At 46.6% G+C, this 17,033-nt stretch overlaps 1 protein-coding gene across 1 annotated transcript in view; it reads right to left on the bottom strand.

Annotated features, from left to right (window-relative positions):
• The window catches only part of LOC135375163 (uncharacterized), a 42,275-nt gene extending 26,983 nt beyond the window's left edge, over positions 1-15,292 (bottom strand). The window contains exon 1 of the mRNA XM_064607889.1: positions 15,202-15,292. Coding sequence (XP_064463959.1) covers positions 15,202-15,256 — 55 coding nt within the window. The 5' untranslated portion in view covers positions 15,257-15,292. The remainder of the gene's footprint in view (positions 1-15,201) is intronic.
• Positions 15,293-17,033: the final 1,741 nt, after the last annotated feature.

Below are 17,033 nucleotides of genomic sequence, written 5' to 3'. Positions count from 1 at the left end.
TGCTCCGTCGTGTCCACCCTGGTAAGCGACCCCCAAGCAGCACAGTCCCCCACCGCAAGTCGAGTGCAATAGGGGTGGACGGGTAGGTGGAAGGCCTTGAACAAACTCGTGAAACTAAAAAACACTGATAAGACACATACCGTGCAGCCCTATTGCACTAGACTTTCAGTACATTGTGCTGCTTGGGACGGTTACTAAAATGTGTATTTCGTTCGTTCGCTAAAACGACTTGTACAGACATCGAAAACCAGTGAATTTGAGCGGTCAAACAGTGATGGCATGTTTTAAACACGGCATATCATCTTACGAAGCAGTCGAGCATTCTCCTTGACTTTCCTTGTTTCGAGAACGGGAATTCCGAGATCGGGGATTTCACAACCGGGAATATCGAGGTCCTCCCCTTGTGTGTCTCAAGAAAGAGTAAAGACGCCGTACCATAACAAGAGGGTGACATGAGGGTAACGCTGTACAGCAATGGTATATAAAACCTGCCCCACTTTTTTTTTTTTTTTTTGTACTTCGAAAGAGACAGCTCTAGTAAATAAGCCGACATTTCTGGCTAACGTTTCATGTCTAACAAATAGAACTCCCCGCGCCGAAACACTTTTACATTTACTCCAAATTACAACAAACCTCCACTTTTCTACAAGGTCATTCAACACCAAGAATTTTATCGACAGTCAAACTCTTGCAAGTAGGTTCCTATTCTCCCGGAGCGCGCTGTTGGCTGCACTGTGGCTGCTGTTTCAAGACTTGGAGCTTCAGTCCACTAAGGGGTAAATGTCTGGCTTGGAGTTGGAGCTGGACAGTGTAGTAGTTACTAACGTAGATACTTGGGGTGGCTGGTACATAACTGAAAAAGTTTTGCGCGCACGATGAGCACAAAGGGAGAGACACACCACGACACCCACAAACGACGTAGTGTGCGTATAGGAGCCGACTGCGCGGGGGCTGCGGGCCTTCAGCCCCTCGAAACTCTTCTGAGGGCCATGCTCCCGCCGAGTGGTTAGGCACCCTAACTTGACGCTCTCTATCACACTACTGCACAACAAAAAAGAAAGCGCACGTCGCGAAAGGCAACAGCAACCCAATTTAACGCAACAAAAAGTTATTTTTTTAAAACAAATCTCCGCTTAATGTCGTATTGCGTCTCCGAAGGAACCGACTCTTTCCGGCTTCCTTCATGACACTGCGTGCACTCTTGCTCGCATACCGTCAACAACCCAAAGAAATGAAAAATTTAGGGCGATCGATGGGATTCATGCGACAGAAATGCGTGAGTATTAGCATCCCCGCCCCCGACTTGCATGGTTCAACCTGTGTAGACAAATGCAGGTTGAACCACGCCCCCTTGCATTCCCTTACAACTGTGAGGCATTGTTTCGGTGATGTTTTGAGGTTACATCGTGGTCACCATGCCCTGTAGGGTTAAACTTCAAGTGTCGTGGAGAGACTTTACCGCGGCGCTTTTTTATTATTTAGCGGTTAGTCTCACTTGATATCTTTTGTTAACTCGCTAGCATACCCGTGTCATATATAAAGGGGCTGCACTACGACTCGCGTTTTCCGCGGCTCTACCGCGTCTAAAATTTTTCCCAGGCTTTTTTCGTGGCCTACAACTCGCGCGGTGTCACCCCGGTATTGGTGGTGGTCGTTGTTTAACTGAACAGTCTGCACGCCAGATAACTGACCACTATGGTGTGAATCTTGCGCAGCATACATTTTTCTACTTTTTCAAATTCATTAAGTGCCTGTCATCCACGTTCCAAAACAGAAAGTCATTGACTTTTTCTTTTGTGGCAGGGGTCCACCGCCCGGGGCGTTTTTATGAATCGCCACGACACGGTGTCATTAGACAGGGCGCTTTCTAGCAAGACTCAGCTACACGAGGTACACACGATGTAGTGTAACCGGGACTTGTTTGGTTTTACATGTGCCAGAAGTCGCACGCCGATGGAACGATATCTGATGAAGAAGCGTGCACCTTCGGGTGAAGACCGTGGCGGACAGAGCGGTGCTTCCTCCGGAAGCTTGGACGTACGGACTTCGCACCACCGAGGATAGCGGCAGCTCTTCAGGCGGTGCCGTAACGACTTCTTCCAATCAAGCTACTGCCCCAAATGAATGCCTTCGGGGAAGAAAAGGGCGACGCTACCAGCCCAGCTGGGAGACTCTTTATCTGTGGCTCTCATATGATACCGTCAAAGAAAAGGCGATAAACTGATGTTCTGAGGCTGGAACGACATAGAAGGGACAGATACAAACAAAGCCTCAAATTGCCTAAGAAATCGATCCCTACAGCTGGCTAACCTTTTCAGTGACTTTCATCTTTCATCAAAGAAAAGGCGTTCTGTGCAGCTTGCCGCGCTGCTTCGCAGATGAACGCGCCTTTTCCGAACACGCCAAGAGACAAGGATCCCGAACGGACTTTTGTGGCAAATGGGATCCCCAACTGGAAGAAAGCTCTCGAGAGATTTCAAGCGCATGAAGCGAAAAAATTCCACAGGACTGCATTGAACGCTTTAAGAGCTGTGAAACAGGGAGGCCTGTGTACATGGGAAGGACAGCGACATGAAGGCGTCAAGAAAAGCCCTTGTAACGACACTATCGTACACGATGGAAATTTATGTTCTGAGGCTGGAGCCCTGGAGCGGGCTAACATTTTCACTGACTTCTCTTGAGACACTATAGTTTCTGCAGCATCTAGCTTGCCAATGGTTGATAATACGCGGCCGTGACGACAGATAAACGCTACACTAATGCATAGCGTTCCCAGCCGTGATGCTGGACTCACGCGATAACGGCGTTGAAGCGAACGATTTCGTTCCAAGCCGTTCACAGTGGTTCTCGTTACTACACTCTAGGACCCGAGGCGGATAAGGGACGGAGAAGAGGCGCATATTTTGCTGCTGTTGTTAATTGTCTGCCAGCCTTATCCGCCACACATGGAGGTAAGAAACTAAGGAGAGGGCTATAAGATCGGAGGGCCGTGGGACCCCTCTAGCGGTCGCTCCTGGCAATACCACGCCCATCTAGTTGCCCGGTCACGTGATCCCCACATGTTCCGGCGTTATGGCGGTCTGCTCGGAGGATTGGAAGTTTAGCAAACCTCATCTTCAACAAACGTCTTACCTTCAAGGAGTCCATTCGCACAATACTTTGAAGGTTATGGGTTGTTTCAACATTTGCCGCGTGATAAATCACAACAAAAGTTGAGCAAAACAGAAGAGAAGGCAGGCAATGTCACGATGACGTACGTACGTCTTCTAGCGATTTAGTGATCCATTGCTTCCACACTGAGATGATCTATCTTGTGTTTCAACGGGTGTAATAACTTCTAAGATGTTATGAAAGCGGAAACAAGTTATTCGGCCGCAGCTCGTCTCTGTATTCAGGTAAGATACGCGGCGGACATGGAGGACGCCATGTTTTATGACGTCTTGCCGTGACGTTTATGGGTCACGTGTGTGGGCAACTAACCACAATGCCATGCGCGGGTCACAGCACGCTCGCTTGCATTGGGAGAGGCGCTTAGGGCATCTCCTTAGTTTCTTACCTCCATGGCCACACCACCGAAACGTTAACAACAACAAAAAGACAACAAATGACAACAACAAGACAAAGAAAACAAGATTCCCGCACGTGTTCACTGAAAGAAAAGTGGACGTATGTCTTGTTCGTTGAGTGCCTTGCGAAAGAGTGTGGCGGATAGAAGCGTGGCGGATACCAATGTTCCCAAGTTCGCAGCTGTGTCATTTCTGCAGATTGCATCACATCGTGCAACGGTCGGCGTCTTGGTGGTTGGTGGTTAGGGGGACGCCGCTTGTTTCCGAAGCAGTTTGTCCGTTTGTCTCCTTTGCCGTGATACACTGTGACATCGCCAGCGTTGTGGAAGGCCAGTGCCTAGCGACAAAGAACTAACCTGCAAATTAATCCTTGATGCCATTGCAGGTCAGTTCATAGGACGGTCCGCAGTGCGAAGGAACACATTTTCAACACGGCGTTGAAATTGTTCCCAGTCTGATTTCGTTTCACTCGTGATTTCAGTGTAGAAATCGAACAAAAACTGCGAGACGCACACCAGTCCCTAGTCTTTCTAGGGACAGTTACAGCAACCTACCTACAACAACCACATTTATTCTTTCTGGGCGATGGAATCAGACACAGATCACTGCGAGTTTTGGAATGAGTATACTCAAAACGCGTTACAGAAATACTAGACAGTACCGTACCGCATTATCGTACCGTACCGTACCGTACCGACGGTATACCGCATACGCCCGCATAACCAGGAAGGGCTCATCAGGGAATCTGTGTTCTTGTCATTCCCCTTACAGATATACACATTGTACCTTGGCATCATCTCCTATCATTCCGAAATAAATTGTTGTTTTACCTTCGCTCTTGGACCGAAGCCAACTGCGCCCCCCCCCCCCCCCAGGCAAAATATAAACTCGGCGCCTATGTATGTGTGTGCACTCCTGTAGTGACGGGGGCCCTGTGAAAGAATGGACAACACGACAATGTGCCGAGCGCCCTACCCATGGCTAAGTCAACTGTTGAAGGACCAACGTCTACCAGGAGGATACTATTACAGCGAAAGATGCTTTCTTTTTAGCCATTTCACTGCTTTCCGCAGCGTAGAGCGCAGACAATTGTGTAAGCCAGCCTTCCATAGGCCTGTCCCAAGCGGAGCTGGAATATCTCAGTTTATAAAATAACCTTTCGTTCACTCTTGCCCTTAGTAGCTCTTGACTTGATATCATGAGGGCACGTGTACCTGAACTTGTCTGACTCATGTCCTTAGATATTGTTCTACCTTGGTACCTTTTCCGGATTGTTATCTGCTTCTTCCTGTCTATGACTGTTTAAATTTGTCTCTGCACTGCGATTAAAGTTTAGTTGAGAGTTTGCAGTTTGTGTTGTGCGTTCTCTGTCTGAGTGTGTGTCTGTTTTGGCTGCAATGAACACCACGTTGAACTTTAACCAACTACCACAGCTGGCCACCCTTGTGATAATACTGTGAACAGGCCATCCTACATGTCATCCAGGAGGTACTGTATGAAGTCAGATTTATTATTCCCCTGTCAAGATAACCTTTTTTTTTTTTGTCCTCTTGTGATTGCATTGCCTCCATATTTGCACTCCTCCGACTTATGTTTCAGTTGACATTTGTATTGCTGCGTGTTTGTGTTTTGTAATTCTGTTAATACTTGCTGTTGTATAGTGTAAGCAGATAGTCATAGTACTTCTATGGGGTACTCTTCTGCTTGCAGGTACTCTGAGTTCGTACCTACAGATGGTCATCGAGTCTGTAGTCTTCACTTCAAGAATGGCGCGAAGACATACCCCATACCCCAACAGTGTTTCCACTATAGCCCTTGTTGACAGAGTTTCTCGATACGGTTGCAGAAAAAAAAAAGAGTCACAGCAATTGGTAATATTTTTTTAATATAGGATTTTGATATATCATATATGCTTTTGTGGTGACCTATAAACACATAGTCTCGCTCATTTATTATTAGGAGCCCGAGTTGGTTGAGGATGAGGCCATGAACGAGGCTGAAGAAAGGACTTCGTAACCTGATCCATTCACAGATCACGTGACATCCTACCCAGAGCAGGGCAGGGATCACAATTACGGACCTCCACCAGAGACAAATGATGACCCCCGAACAATGCTCCTTCGGCAGCGGAACATCAGAGAACAGCTCATAGGAAGAGAAGAGTAACTTCAGCCTTGGGCCTTCAGTACATGACTTGCGTTTGGGAAAAGCCTTCATGTGTTGTGACATACACTAGAGCATAGAGGCAACAGCAAACATGTTTGCAGACTCCGAGACCACCCGCACTACACTTACAGGCCCTCCAGTGGATATTTCCAGTTGCTTTGTCAATCACTGCCTCACTCCGTAGGTAACAGAGGTCTGCATGCTTGCAAGTATATCGGTCCGGACCAGTGTATCTGGGCTACAATGGTCTTCGAAAAGCTCCAGCTCCTGAACGTGATCAGACGTGAAGAGCCGCAAGCCATCATCCTTGTGCTTTCCGGCTCCATGCTTTCCAGTTTACCTACAAGAAAGCCAATGTTTTCCAATCCAATGTTTGATAGTAGGGTATCAAGGGTTCATAATCGTGTATTACAATAAAACAGTTCTCGTACTGGTATATATGCTTCTTCCCAAAGAACAGTTTCAGGCTGCGTGTGGAACAAGTCCATCCTCCTTCGTTTTCCCACTGCCGTAGTGACCTACAAAGGGAGGGTGAAGTAGACTTCCGTCGCTGCACCTGGAAAATGCAGAAGTAGAGGTTGAAAGAGTCTATCATGCCGATTAGTATAACTGGCGCGTTCTCTTCAAACAGAAGCAGCAACGAGGTATTCGCGTTTATTACTCGCGGAATCGACAGTGTGCGTGTGTAATGGGATAGCCAAGAGGTCTGCCTGCCTGATATGGCGGCACAGTGCTGTTAATAAAACCATCGATGAAAAAATAATAGATTCATACATCATGCGAATACCACTCCCAAACAAAGCACACACCTGTTTGAGCATCGCGCAGGCTGTGACAGCTGATTTCTTGATGTCGCCAATGTGCAGCCGCAAGTGGTGTCTACTGGTACGGACTGGGGCCAAGCGTACAATGTCAACCTGTGCAAATTATGAACAAACCCACCGCATGCAAAAGCGAGTCAAGACAGGTGCGAGTCGGAGCACCTCTATGTTTACGTTGGAGCAGCGCGGAAAGAACTACAAATATGACGTCCGTGGAATTCCCCCGTATTGCGCGCGCATGCGCACAGAGGCTGGTGAAATCGGCTTACTGTGGCGTGTTTTGTCGGGTAAATTAGCAGTATTCAATTTTCGAGAAAGGGCAATCAAATGGTACACTTTATGAAAGGGGATACGAGACCGTCCCTTTAAAGGACATTAAGACCTTCAACTGACGAGACCGAACGCACCTAACCCGGAGGGTGTTCGCCCCTCCCCCTGTAGGGGCACATTAGATAAATATAGATGGTGAAAGGGCTCGCCGTGTTCGGGGCCCTTGGGGACTGACGCCCTGGGGGAATGTGCGTCCTGGGCCGACTTCTAGGGGAACTGTGCCCACATATGTCTGAAAGCGTCTGAGGAAAACCCAGGGAAAACCCTAGACAGCACAGCTGGCACCTGGATTCGAACCCGGGAAAATAACTTAATTGCGTTGAAAACCTTCATGCGACCAATCTAGGGATATAGGTTACAGAAACATTTCAACAAATCACACATCATTAAATCGGAGACCGCGAACGCAAATGATGTCCGTTGTTATCTGATCTAGATATGATCCCCTGCACTCTCCCATCTTGACACCACATTACAACAGGCAATATGTATCCTTCCCTGGACCAGATCCCGACAAAAGTTTACGGAACACCAGAGCGACGTATTTCTTGATCTCAGCGACACCCTAGCGGCGAACGGGAGTGGACACACGTACTGAGAGGTGCATCGAGTACCCGGTCACCTGTTTGTAAGTCTATCTGCTAATGTTTGCAGCGACCATGTCGCTCAGGTGACGATATACGCCACACCAGTGTTCCGTAAACCTTTGTCGGGACCTGTACTTCGTCGCCAAGTTGTTCTCGCACACGGAATTTTATGCAGTTCTCATGTATTATCAGTACAAAAATCAGTAAAACAAACGCCCAGTACACTGGAACACGCCCCTGCAACCTCCCGCGCTGCAAAACATGCAAGCACGGTCAACACGCTAACTCCATCAAAAGGATGATGATGATGATTAAGGTTTTTTTGGCGCATTAGCGACGAAGGCCATAGTGCGCCAAGACAATGGTATGGATGGTTAGTAGTTTAAAAGGATTATTTCAATTAAAAAATAATAATAAAATAAAATAAAACAATATATATGAGCCTAGATGTGCTTTAAATACCCAGTGTCTCTTAAAAACTTGTATATATGGCTAAAATCGACTAGAGGTTCATCACCGAGTAGAAGAGCAGGGTGAAGAGGGACCTTGTATTTGTAAAAGAATGGAAAGTGTAGGTGGCGATGATGTTCTAAAAGTGGGCATGTTATGAGTAGATGTATGATAGATAGGTCTGTTCCACAGTGAGGGCACTGAGGCGTGTCGTCCCTTCGTAGCAAATGCCCATGAGTTAAAAAACTGTGCCCAATCCTCAAACGGCTCGATAAAACTTCATGGTGGCGGTTTTCAAAATCTTGTGTAGGTTTGCATAGGCGAGGTTTTACTGTGTGCAGTTTGTTTGTTATCTGCTTATCCCCAAAAGCTTGCCAATCCGTGTGGATGGCTTCCTTCAGTTGCTGCAGCAAGTCATTAAGTGGAATCTCAAAAGGAGTTATATCGTTGCCTATAGCAGCAGATGCACCGCGGTCTACTTTCTCATTGCCGGAAATTCCGACATGGCTGGGTACCCAGCACAGTCTCAGCTGGAACCCTTTTTCTTGTATAATGCTGGCCAGGAATTGTGCGCGTCTTGACAGGAGGTTTTTATGTGATTGAATACTGCAGATGGCACGAAACGAACTCAAAGAGTCTGTGTAGATTAATGTGTGTGTCATGTGTGTTTGTAAAACATGGTTCAGTGCTATGATGATACCATAGAGTTCTGCAGTAAAAATTGAAAAGACATTGTTTAGGCAATGTGCCTTTGTGCACGAGCCACATACCATAGCACATGACACTCCTGTGGAAGACTTTGAAGCGTTAGTATATATCTCGGTGTGGTCTCCAAAGCTCTCCTTGAGAATCAGAAATTCCTGCTGGATTTCTGTGGTGGGTGTTTCCCTTTTATTAAACTTTGCAAGTGAAACATCATATGCAACTGGTGGTTGCCAGGGAGGAGTCAACTTACTGGCAGCCAAGGAAGGTGAGTTGTAACTGAAAAAGCCATAACATTCGACGTCTCGTTGTACACGAATGCTGAAAGGTGGCACAGCTCTGGGTTTATTAAGAAACAGCTGTTTGAAGTTGCTCCGTGTCACTGAAGGAAACGAAGGATGCTGAGGGTGGCCTCTTATTCTCAAACCATAGGACAAGGTAATATAAGACCTTCGCCTCCCTAACGACCACTCATTTGCCTCTGCGTACAGACTATAAACAGGGGTGGTTCGGAAAGCCCCCAGCGCCAGTCGCAAACCAAGGTGGTGTACTGTGTCGAGAACCTTTAGCGTGGACGGTTGTGCTGACCCATAAGCAGGGCATCCGTAATCCATTTTAGAGCGGACTACAGACCGGTAAATGCGAAGGAGTGTTTCCCGATCAGCACCCCACGATCTGTGGGATATTACCTTGAGTATATTTGTGGACTTTAAGCATTTGTTTTTCAAGTTCCTGATGTACGTGTGCCCCAAAAGTAAGCTTTCTGTCAAACACAACACCGAGGAACTTCTGTTCAGTGCGTACGGGCAGGTTTTGACCATTGATGGATAGTATCGGGTCTGGGTACAGACCCCTTCTCCATGAAAATAGAACACAAACAGTTTTCTCGGGTGAGAAACTAAATCCGTTTTGACTTGCCCATTTAACCAATTTGTTAATTGTAAGTTGGAGCTGCCTTTCGCATGTACTCAGGTTTGTTGACGAATAAGAAATCTGGACGTCATCAACATATAAGCAATAGGAAATGGACGGGGGAATTGCAGCAGCTATTGAATTCATTTTTATAATAAAGAGAGTAACACTAAGCACACAGCCTTGGGGAACTCCATTTTCCTGGATGAAAGGACGTGAAAGAGTTGTCCCCAGTCGGACCCTAAACGTCCTTCCCTGGAGGAAATTCATCAGGCAACGTAGGAGTCGCCCTCGAATGCCAAGCGCATAGAGATCCCTGATAATACCGTAGCGCCAGGTGGTATCATACGCTTTTTGGAGGTCAAAAAACACTGACACACAGTGATGCCGTCTCACAAACGCCTCACGAATTGTGGATTCTAGTCTAACTAGATGGTCCAACGTTGAACGTGCAGGTCTAAAACCACACTGGTAGTTATTAAAGTAGTTATTGTCCTCTAGATAGTACGTCAGCCGGTTATTGACCATTCTTTCGAATGTCTTACCGAGGCAGCTAGTTAACGCAACAGGTCGGTAACTTGTTGGACTGGACGCATCTTTCCCGGGCTTTAAAAAAGGAATGACTGTGGCTACTTTCCATGCTGATGGCATCTGTCCCTTGTCCCAGACCGTGTTGAAGAACTTCAATAGATGCTCTTTGGAATCATCGGACAAATGACTAAGCATTGGATATGCAATGCGGTCTGGTCCAGGAGCGCTGACTTTTACTGAAGCCAGCACTCGTTGGAGTTCTACCATGGTAAAAGGCTGGTTGTACTTGTAGTTGTCACCACCCGTAATTGGAATTGTTTGCCTTTCGGCTTGCTCCTTGATACGCAGGAAGTTTCTATCATAATGTGAGGAGCTCGATACGTCAGAGAAATGTTGACCAAGGACGTTAGCCTGCTCTTCTAGGCTCTGACACGGTATGCCATTAACCTGAAGCAGGGGAATGGAAAAACTAGTGTAATCACCCTTAATTTTTCGAAGTCTATCCCACACAACCTTTGACGGTGTTGTGCGCGTTAACGAAGAGACAAAGTTACGCCACGACGTCCGTTTTGCTTGTTTTCTGGTCCATTTTGCCCTGGCTCGTGCCCTCTTGAATGTCAGGAGGTTTTCAGGAGTGGGGTATCTGCGGAAGATACCCCATGCTCTGTTTTGTTGCTTTCGTGTCTGTGTGCATTCATCCGTCCACCAAGGTTTGGGACGCTTGGGGAGCCGGCCAGATGTCTGCGGGACAGACTGTTCAGCGGCATTTATGATGGCCGTTGTGACAAACTCGTTTGCCTCTTCAATAGACATGTGTTCAAAATATGAAGAAACAAGCTTTGCCTCGTTCTGGAAAATGCTCCAGTCAGCCTCTTGAAGTTTCCACCTTCGCGGTCGCGTCGAGATGGAATTTGTAGGACCACGAAATTTCAAAACTACCGGGAAGTGGTCACTTCCACGAGGATTCTGGTCCACGGTCCAGTCCAGACAATGGAAGAGGGAAGGACTGCACAGTGAAATGTCCAAGCAAGAAAAACTTTGTGTTGAGGAGTTGACGTATGTAGGCAGCCCAGTGTTCAAAATGCAAAGGGACTTTGAAAGAAGAACTCTCTCCAACATTTTTCCTCGCGTATCCAGTCTTGCGCTGCCCCATAAAGGATTGTGGGCATTCAGGTCGCCCAGAATCATGAATGGCTGTGGGAGTTGATTACACAAGTTTTCAAAATCTCTTTGTTCTATTAATTCTGATGGGGGAAGGTACAGTGAACATATAGTGAAAACCCTATCGAGGCACACTTGAACAGCAACTGCTTCCAACCCTGTAACAAGTGGGATTTGTTTTACAGACACAGATTGCGGAAGGACTATAGCCACACCTCCAGACGCACGTGTGGTATTTGTACGGTCCTTCCTAAAAATAGTATGTCTGCGGAAGGGATTGAAACTTTGTTCCTGAAGGTAGGTTTCCTGTAAACAGAAGCAAGCTGCAGTGTATTTTTCAAAGAGATCGTGTACATCATCTATGTTAGTGTAGAGGCCTCGACAGTTCCACTGAAAGATTACCTGTCCCATAATGAAAGTAGTGATGAATAAGAACAAAGAGAGTCGGTACATTATGTAGGAGGTGTAACCCTTGGGGGGGCTGCTTGTGTTTCCCTAGGGACGTACTGCCCCTGCCTCGGCCTCCTTTTCTCGTTCTTTGTTCCTTCCAAGGGGAAGGATTGGGGGGAAGGCTTGACGATGATTTCTGCGACATGCAGTCATCATCGTCAACATCCATCGTGTGTGTGGCAGCCTGGGATGAGCCCCCTGTGAGCCCGTCCCAAACTGACAGCTCGCCATCAACCTCCGTAGAGGTTGTGGCCGCTACTTCCCGGCTGCCCACCTGAGCAGCTGGTGCCAGCGGAAGCAAGCTCTCCGCAGGCTTTTCTTGTGTGGAGGGAGTGTGGGGTGGAGACCCAGAAGTCTGCGTCTCCACAGATTTCCGCAGTGGTGCCACTCCCCGGCGCACCACTTCGGAGAACGTGCCTTTTTTGGCAAATTCTACCTGTGTTTTTGCGTCTTTATACGAGATATTCTGCGTCACTTTTACTTTGAGTACTTCCTTCTCTTCCTGCCAACGGGGGCAGGACCTGGAGTAGACAGGGTGGCTCCCATTGCAGTTCGAACAGCGGACTTCGTTTGCACAGGATTCTGCAGAGTGGTCCATGCCAGCACATTTTGGACAGATCGCCTGTCCTCGACAGACCTGCGACCCATGTCCAAAACGCTGGCACTTGAAACAGCGTCGCGGATTCGGGATATACGGACGTACATGGCAATTAAGATACCCTGCTTTGATGGTCTGAGGAAGCCTGTGCAATTGAAAGGAAAGGACAATGTGTTTCGTCGGGATGTCTTTACCATCCCGACGCATCACAATTCTCCTTGCTGTCACAACGCCTTGGTCTTTAAGTCCTTCCTCGATCTCAGTGTCTGAGCAGTCAAGGAGTTGAGACTCTGAGATGACGCCCTTCACGATGTTAAGTGTTCGGTGTGTGGTCACAGTGACTGATATATCAGCAATTTTGTCAAGTGAAAGGAGAGCGGAACTTTGTTGCCTTGTGGTCACTTCAATTTGTAGATCTCCTGTGGTCAGCTTTCGAGCATTATAAGATTTCCCTATTGTCTTTTCTTACTCTCTTGCAATCGTGAATGGTGATACCTTAGCCATAGGTTTGGTCTCATCTTCCGAGTGGACTATGAGGAACTTCGCAAACCAAGGTTCAGGAGTCAAGTCGAGGATTTGCATAGCTGGTGCATCGGTGCAGCGCCTCTTTTGGCGCTGATCATGTTTTTTTGTACGGGAAGAATCCATAAAAGAGAAGACTGATTCAGTGCAGGAGGTGTGTCGCCCACCAACGAGCCCAACGAGGGAACGTGTCCCACACGCTAACACTTGCCTCTGCACTATACCCAAGTGCAGCTTCTGGAGAGTGAAAGACTGCCCAAGGTTGACCCTTGCCGCCAAGGATGGTGAAAAGAGGAAAAGGAGAGAAAGAAGGAGACCAAGGAAGAGAAAGTAATGAAAAGGGAGATGGCGACTAACTGAATAATCCTAGCCGGGCCTTCCAGGACCACCCGACTATGGGAAGCAGGGGCCAAAGCGGTGTGTTGCTTTCCCAGAGGGGCCCCGAAGGGTCCAAAACAACCTCAGGGTCCACTCAACCGCCAGGATCCCCCTTTCCCCAGACACGGGAAAGCCACGCACAGCTATACGTGGGGGTCTCCCTCCTGCGGCGACCCAACCGTTGGTGCAGGAGGGGGCTACTGCGGCTGCTGCCGGGCGATGGGGGCGCCACTTTCCCGACGCCGGGTCCATCAAAAGGACTGCGAGCAATTACACCCACCCCGTTAACCACGCATTCACATGCACAAGCTCCAATGTCATATACTGCATTGAATGCGGCGACTGCTCTATGCAATGACTGGTGAATCCGGCCAACAAATGAACAACCGCCTTACCGGACACAGAACCGACACGTCCAACAAACTCCCCAAAGCAGTCGCCGAACAGTTAAACGTTCCTGGTCACAACTTTGACAGCATTAAACTATATATTCTAGAAACCGGGTTCAGATCCACACGTGACAGACGTAATAGGGAGTCTTATCTCATATACAAGTTCAGCGCTCGTCACCCGTTTGGTATCACAAATCACAAGGCACCCTAGAAACACTTCACAAATAAAATATGCTCAGACCTTTCCCTTCTATCCCCTTTATCATCTGTTGTGTTCTGCATGGTCACTGCTTTTTGCTTTCTTTATTGCATGCCACAACTTTTTATTACAAATATATGTTTTAAAAAAATGCTTTGCTCGCTCTGGAATTTTCCTCACGTAACCACTAACCTCCTTATCTTCCGGAATGCCTACCAATTCCTGCCTGTTGTCCCGTTTCGTCCCCGTGTACGTGAACCTCCCAAGCCAAGATCACTTCGTTCACATAATCCCTCCACACTCTAACAAAGCGGCCATTCGCTCCGGCCGTAGAAACCCGTACGGACCTTTCTTCCCTCCGGGCTGCTGACCCACAATTCGCATGAACCTTTAACACGTCACACCTAATCCTTTAAATATCATGCCAATAATGAGGACGGTGCCCAGAAGAAGAACTGCCTCTGTTCGTAATATCGGCGGCTCCTGCCCTGAGGCAACTCCCGTCATGCATACTATCACGTATAGGCAACTCCCGTAATGTTTGTTGCTTGCAAGTAACTTTTATCCACAATGTGTTAGGGACTGGAATATCATTGGTGGTTGTATACGAGAGTTGCAGTTAAGCAAGCTTTTTATCTCGCTCCTGCTAGGGCCTGCAATTGTAAGCTGCAGTATGTGATTATGAGTAAGCAAAAATAAATGAAAAAGCCGTCAGAGGGCTCTCTAAAGTTGTTTCTTTTCATTTTTGGAACCGGTATGTTCCTGGAAACAAACAAGCTCTCTCTCTCTCACACACACACATATACGTATATATATATATATATATACATATTAGTTCCCGGAAAAATACGGGAGTACTTGGCCCATGGAGCTCCCCTGAACATCAGTGCCGGGCTCTTCGCTCCCTTTTCGTTTTCATGCAGGCCACTGGACTCCTTGAAGAGCTCTAAACAGAACTCCGACCTGTCGTTGCTTCATTCTCACCATAATTCATCCTCTCATATTAACCACTGTGAAATGGGGTAGTGTCCTGTGGCTACCACGGGGAAACATCCCATGTCATCATCACTTCTTCATTTATTGTTGTTGTTGTTGTTGTCCCGGAAAAATAACACGCGTTCTAGCGCAAACACAATGCTCGTAGTAGACTTGTTAATGTATAATGGCATTACAGCTGTATTACTAGTTACACCACCGCAAAATCTTATGCAGTAGCATTACTCATTGCCGGGATGTAATGCATACCATATGCGTTGACGATAGTCGGCAGTCGCCGTTGACCAGGATGATTTCCTTTGTGTAGTCTAGTCTGCCAACAGCTTTTACGCATAACATGGTCACTTGCTTTGCCTAATATACTTGCTCTTTACGTGCAACTGCTTACTGAGGTGAAAGATGTGTGGGCACCACTAAGGATTAAGTGAGGTTTTACTTACTGAACCACAAGCACGTGAGGAAGGCCAGCAAACCCTGGACGAAAGTGGGACTCATTTTTCCTGCCTCTGTTGGAAGTGTACGTGAGTTTACCACGTCATGCGTTTTATATAGCAACACTACGTTGATAATGGGAGTACATATCATAATATCAAATATTAAGTTCTGCGAACACCAACCGAGACACATAAAAAAGGAAATACATGATTTGACGTTAGAGTTATATTATTTCGTCATAAATGTGGTGTACAATGAGGGTTGTCACTCACCCGGGTCTCTTACGTAGAATGATTGCTTGATTTCCTCAGAAACGTAGAAACATCTCTTGGCAGTCTTATTATAGAGAGCGACAGGTTTTTTCGTAAGTGGAGAAGTAAGATTCGAGTCCTAATGCACTATTCTTCGAACGTCTCTTATGTCTTGCTAGACGTTGTATCATTACTGTTTGATATTCTACGGAGCAGAACTGCAATATTCCAATTAACGTGGAAGACGACATTAGCACATTATATAGACAATATTAGAAATTTGAGCTGGAACCGCAGGTGGATCCATTTGAGTAAGAAAGTGGTCCTACGCGGACCATTTCAGAGTGACGTGGTTTCACTTCAATAGGGGTGAGGCAGGGGTGAACAGGATACTTCGTGAAACATTTTACTGAATGAAACCCCCGTGTCACGTTTCTATCCCGTGTCTCGGGGGTTTCATTCAGTGGAATGGTCTCGCTTGACTGACAATGGTTTCCTACTTGTCCCAACCTTGTTCCAGTCGACCGACAACTGCATTTCATGAAGGAGTGAATCAGTTCTGTTTAACCTGCAAATTTATTTTATTTGTTTATTTAGAATACTTCTGACATTAAAAATGTCGTAGAAGGAGTGGCATGCGAAGCAGCAGGTAGTACACTGAACAGTGTGACTACATAATTTTAGTTGCAATTTGATTAGTGAGGTTATAAAAATTCGCGCAAAACGAACAAAATTTAACGCAGAACACTTTGAACAAGGTCAATAAATGATGCTAGTGAGTCACAATCAACTCGGAGTCACAATCACTCAATCGTGTTATGGCAAACAATTCCAGGTGGTGATCGTAAGAGGAAAAAAAAAACGAGTTCTTTAAACAATTCGAATGAAAACGATAAGGCTCAATGTATTTAGTGTGTTTGTTTCGAGTATGGTTGTGATGTTCAAATTGTTGTAAACCGGTTCCAACTAAGGTCCATCACACTAGCAAGTGGTTTTTTTGTGTGAACATTATGGCAGGGACTGAAACCGGGATGGAACCGAAAACTGGTTGGAACCCAATTTTTTTCAAGAACCGTAACCGGAACGTAACGACAATTCACCATCGGCAATTAACAGAAACTGTCAGCTGAACCGAAAAATATATGATTTCGGTTACCGGTTCATATGAATCGGTTCAAGCATGAACGCGAACAACTTTGGATGCGATATTTATATCGCTTTAAAACTCTGATTAGCGGTGTAATACGTCCTTCTGTTAAACAAGAACAACAATAAATGATGGAAACGTGATAATGACGTGGGATGTTTCCCCGTGGCAGCAACCGGACCCACTTAAGAGAGGTTAATATCACACAGGTGGAATTCTTCGTCATGTGTTTTTCCATTCAAAGGTTGCGCAGACAACGCACCATCTTATGCGCTTCATTATGCGCACCATTATGCGCACCATAATCGGATGACATGCGCATCGTATGACATGTATTGCGTACGTCCCTTGTATGTTATGAACTGCATTATTGTGATCGTGTAAGATACGAAACGTTGCACGTATTGTTTTAATGCGTTAGCATTAGGAGTGTCAAAAT

The sequence above is a fragment of the Ornithodoros turicata genome, unplaced genomic scaffold (assembly GCF_037126465.1).
Source record: "Ornithodoros turicata isolate Travis unplaced genomic scaffold, ASM3712646v1 ctg00000829.1, whole genome shotgun sequence".
Classification (NCBI taxonomy): Eukaryota; Metazoa; Arthropoda; class Arachnida; order Ixodida; family Argasidae; genus Ornithodoros; species Ornithodoros turicata.
The sequence above is the reverse complement of the archived record's forward strand: the minus strand, read 5'-3'. Positions and strand labels throughout refer to the sequence as shown.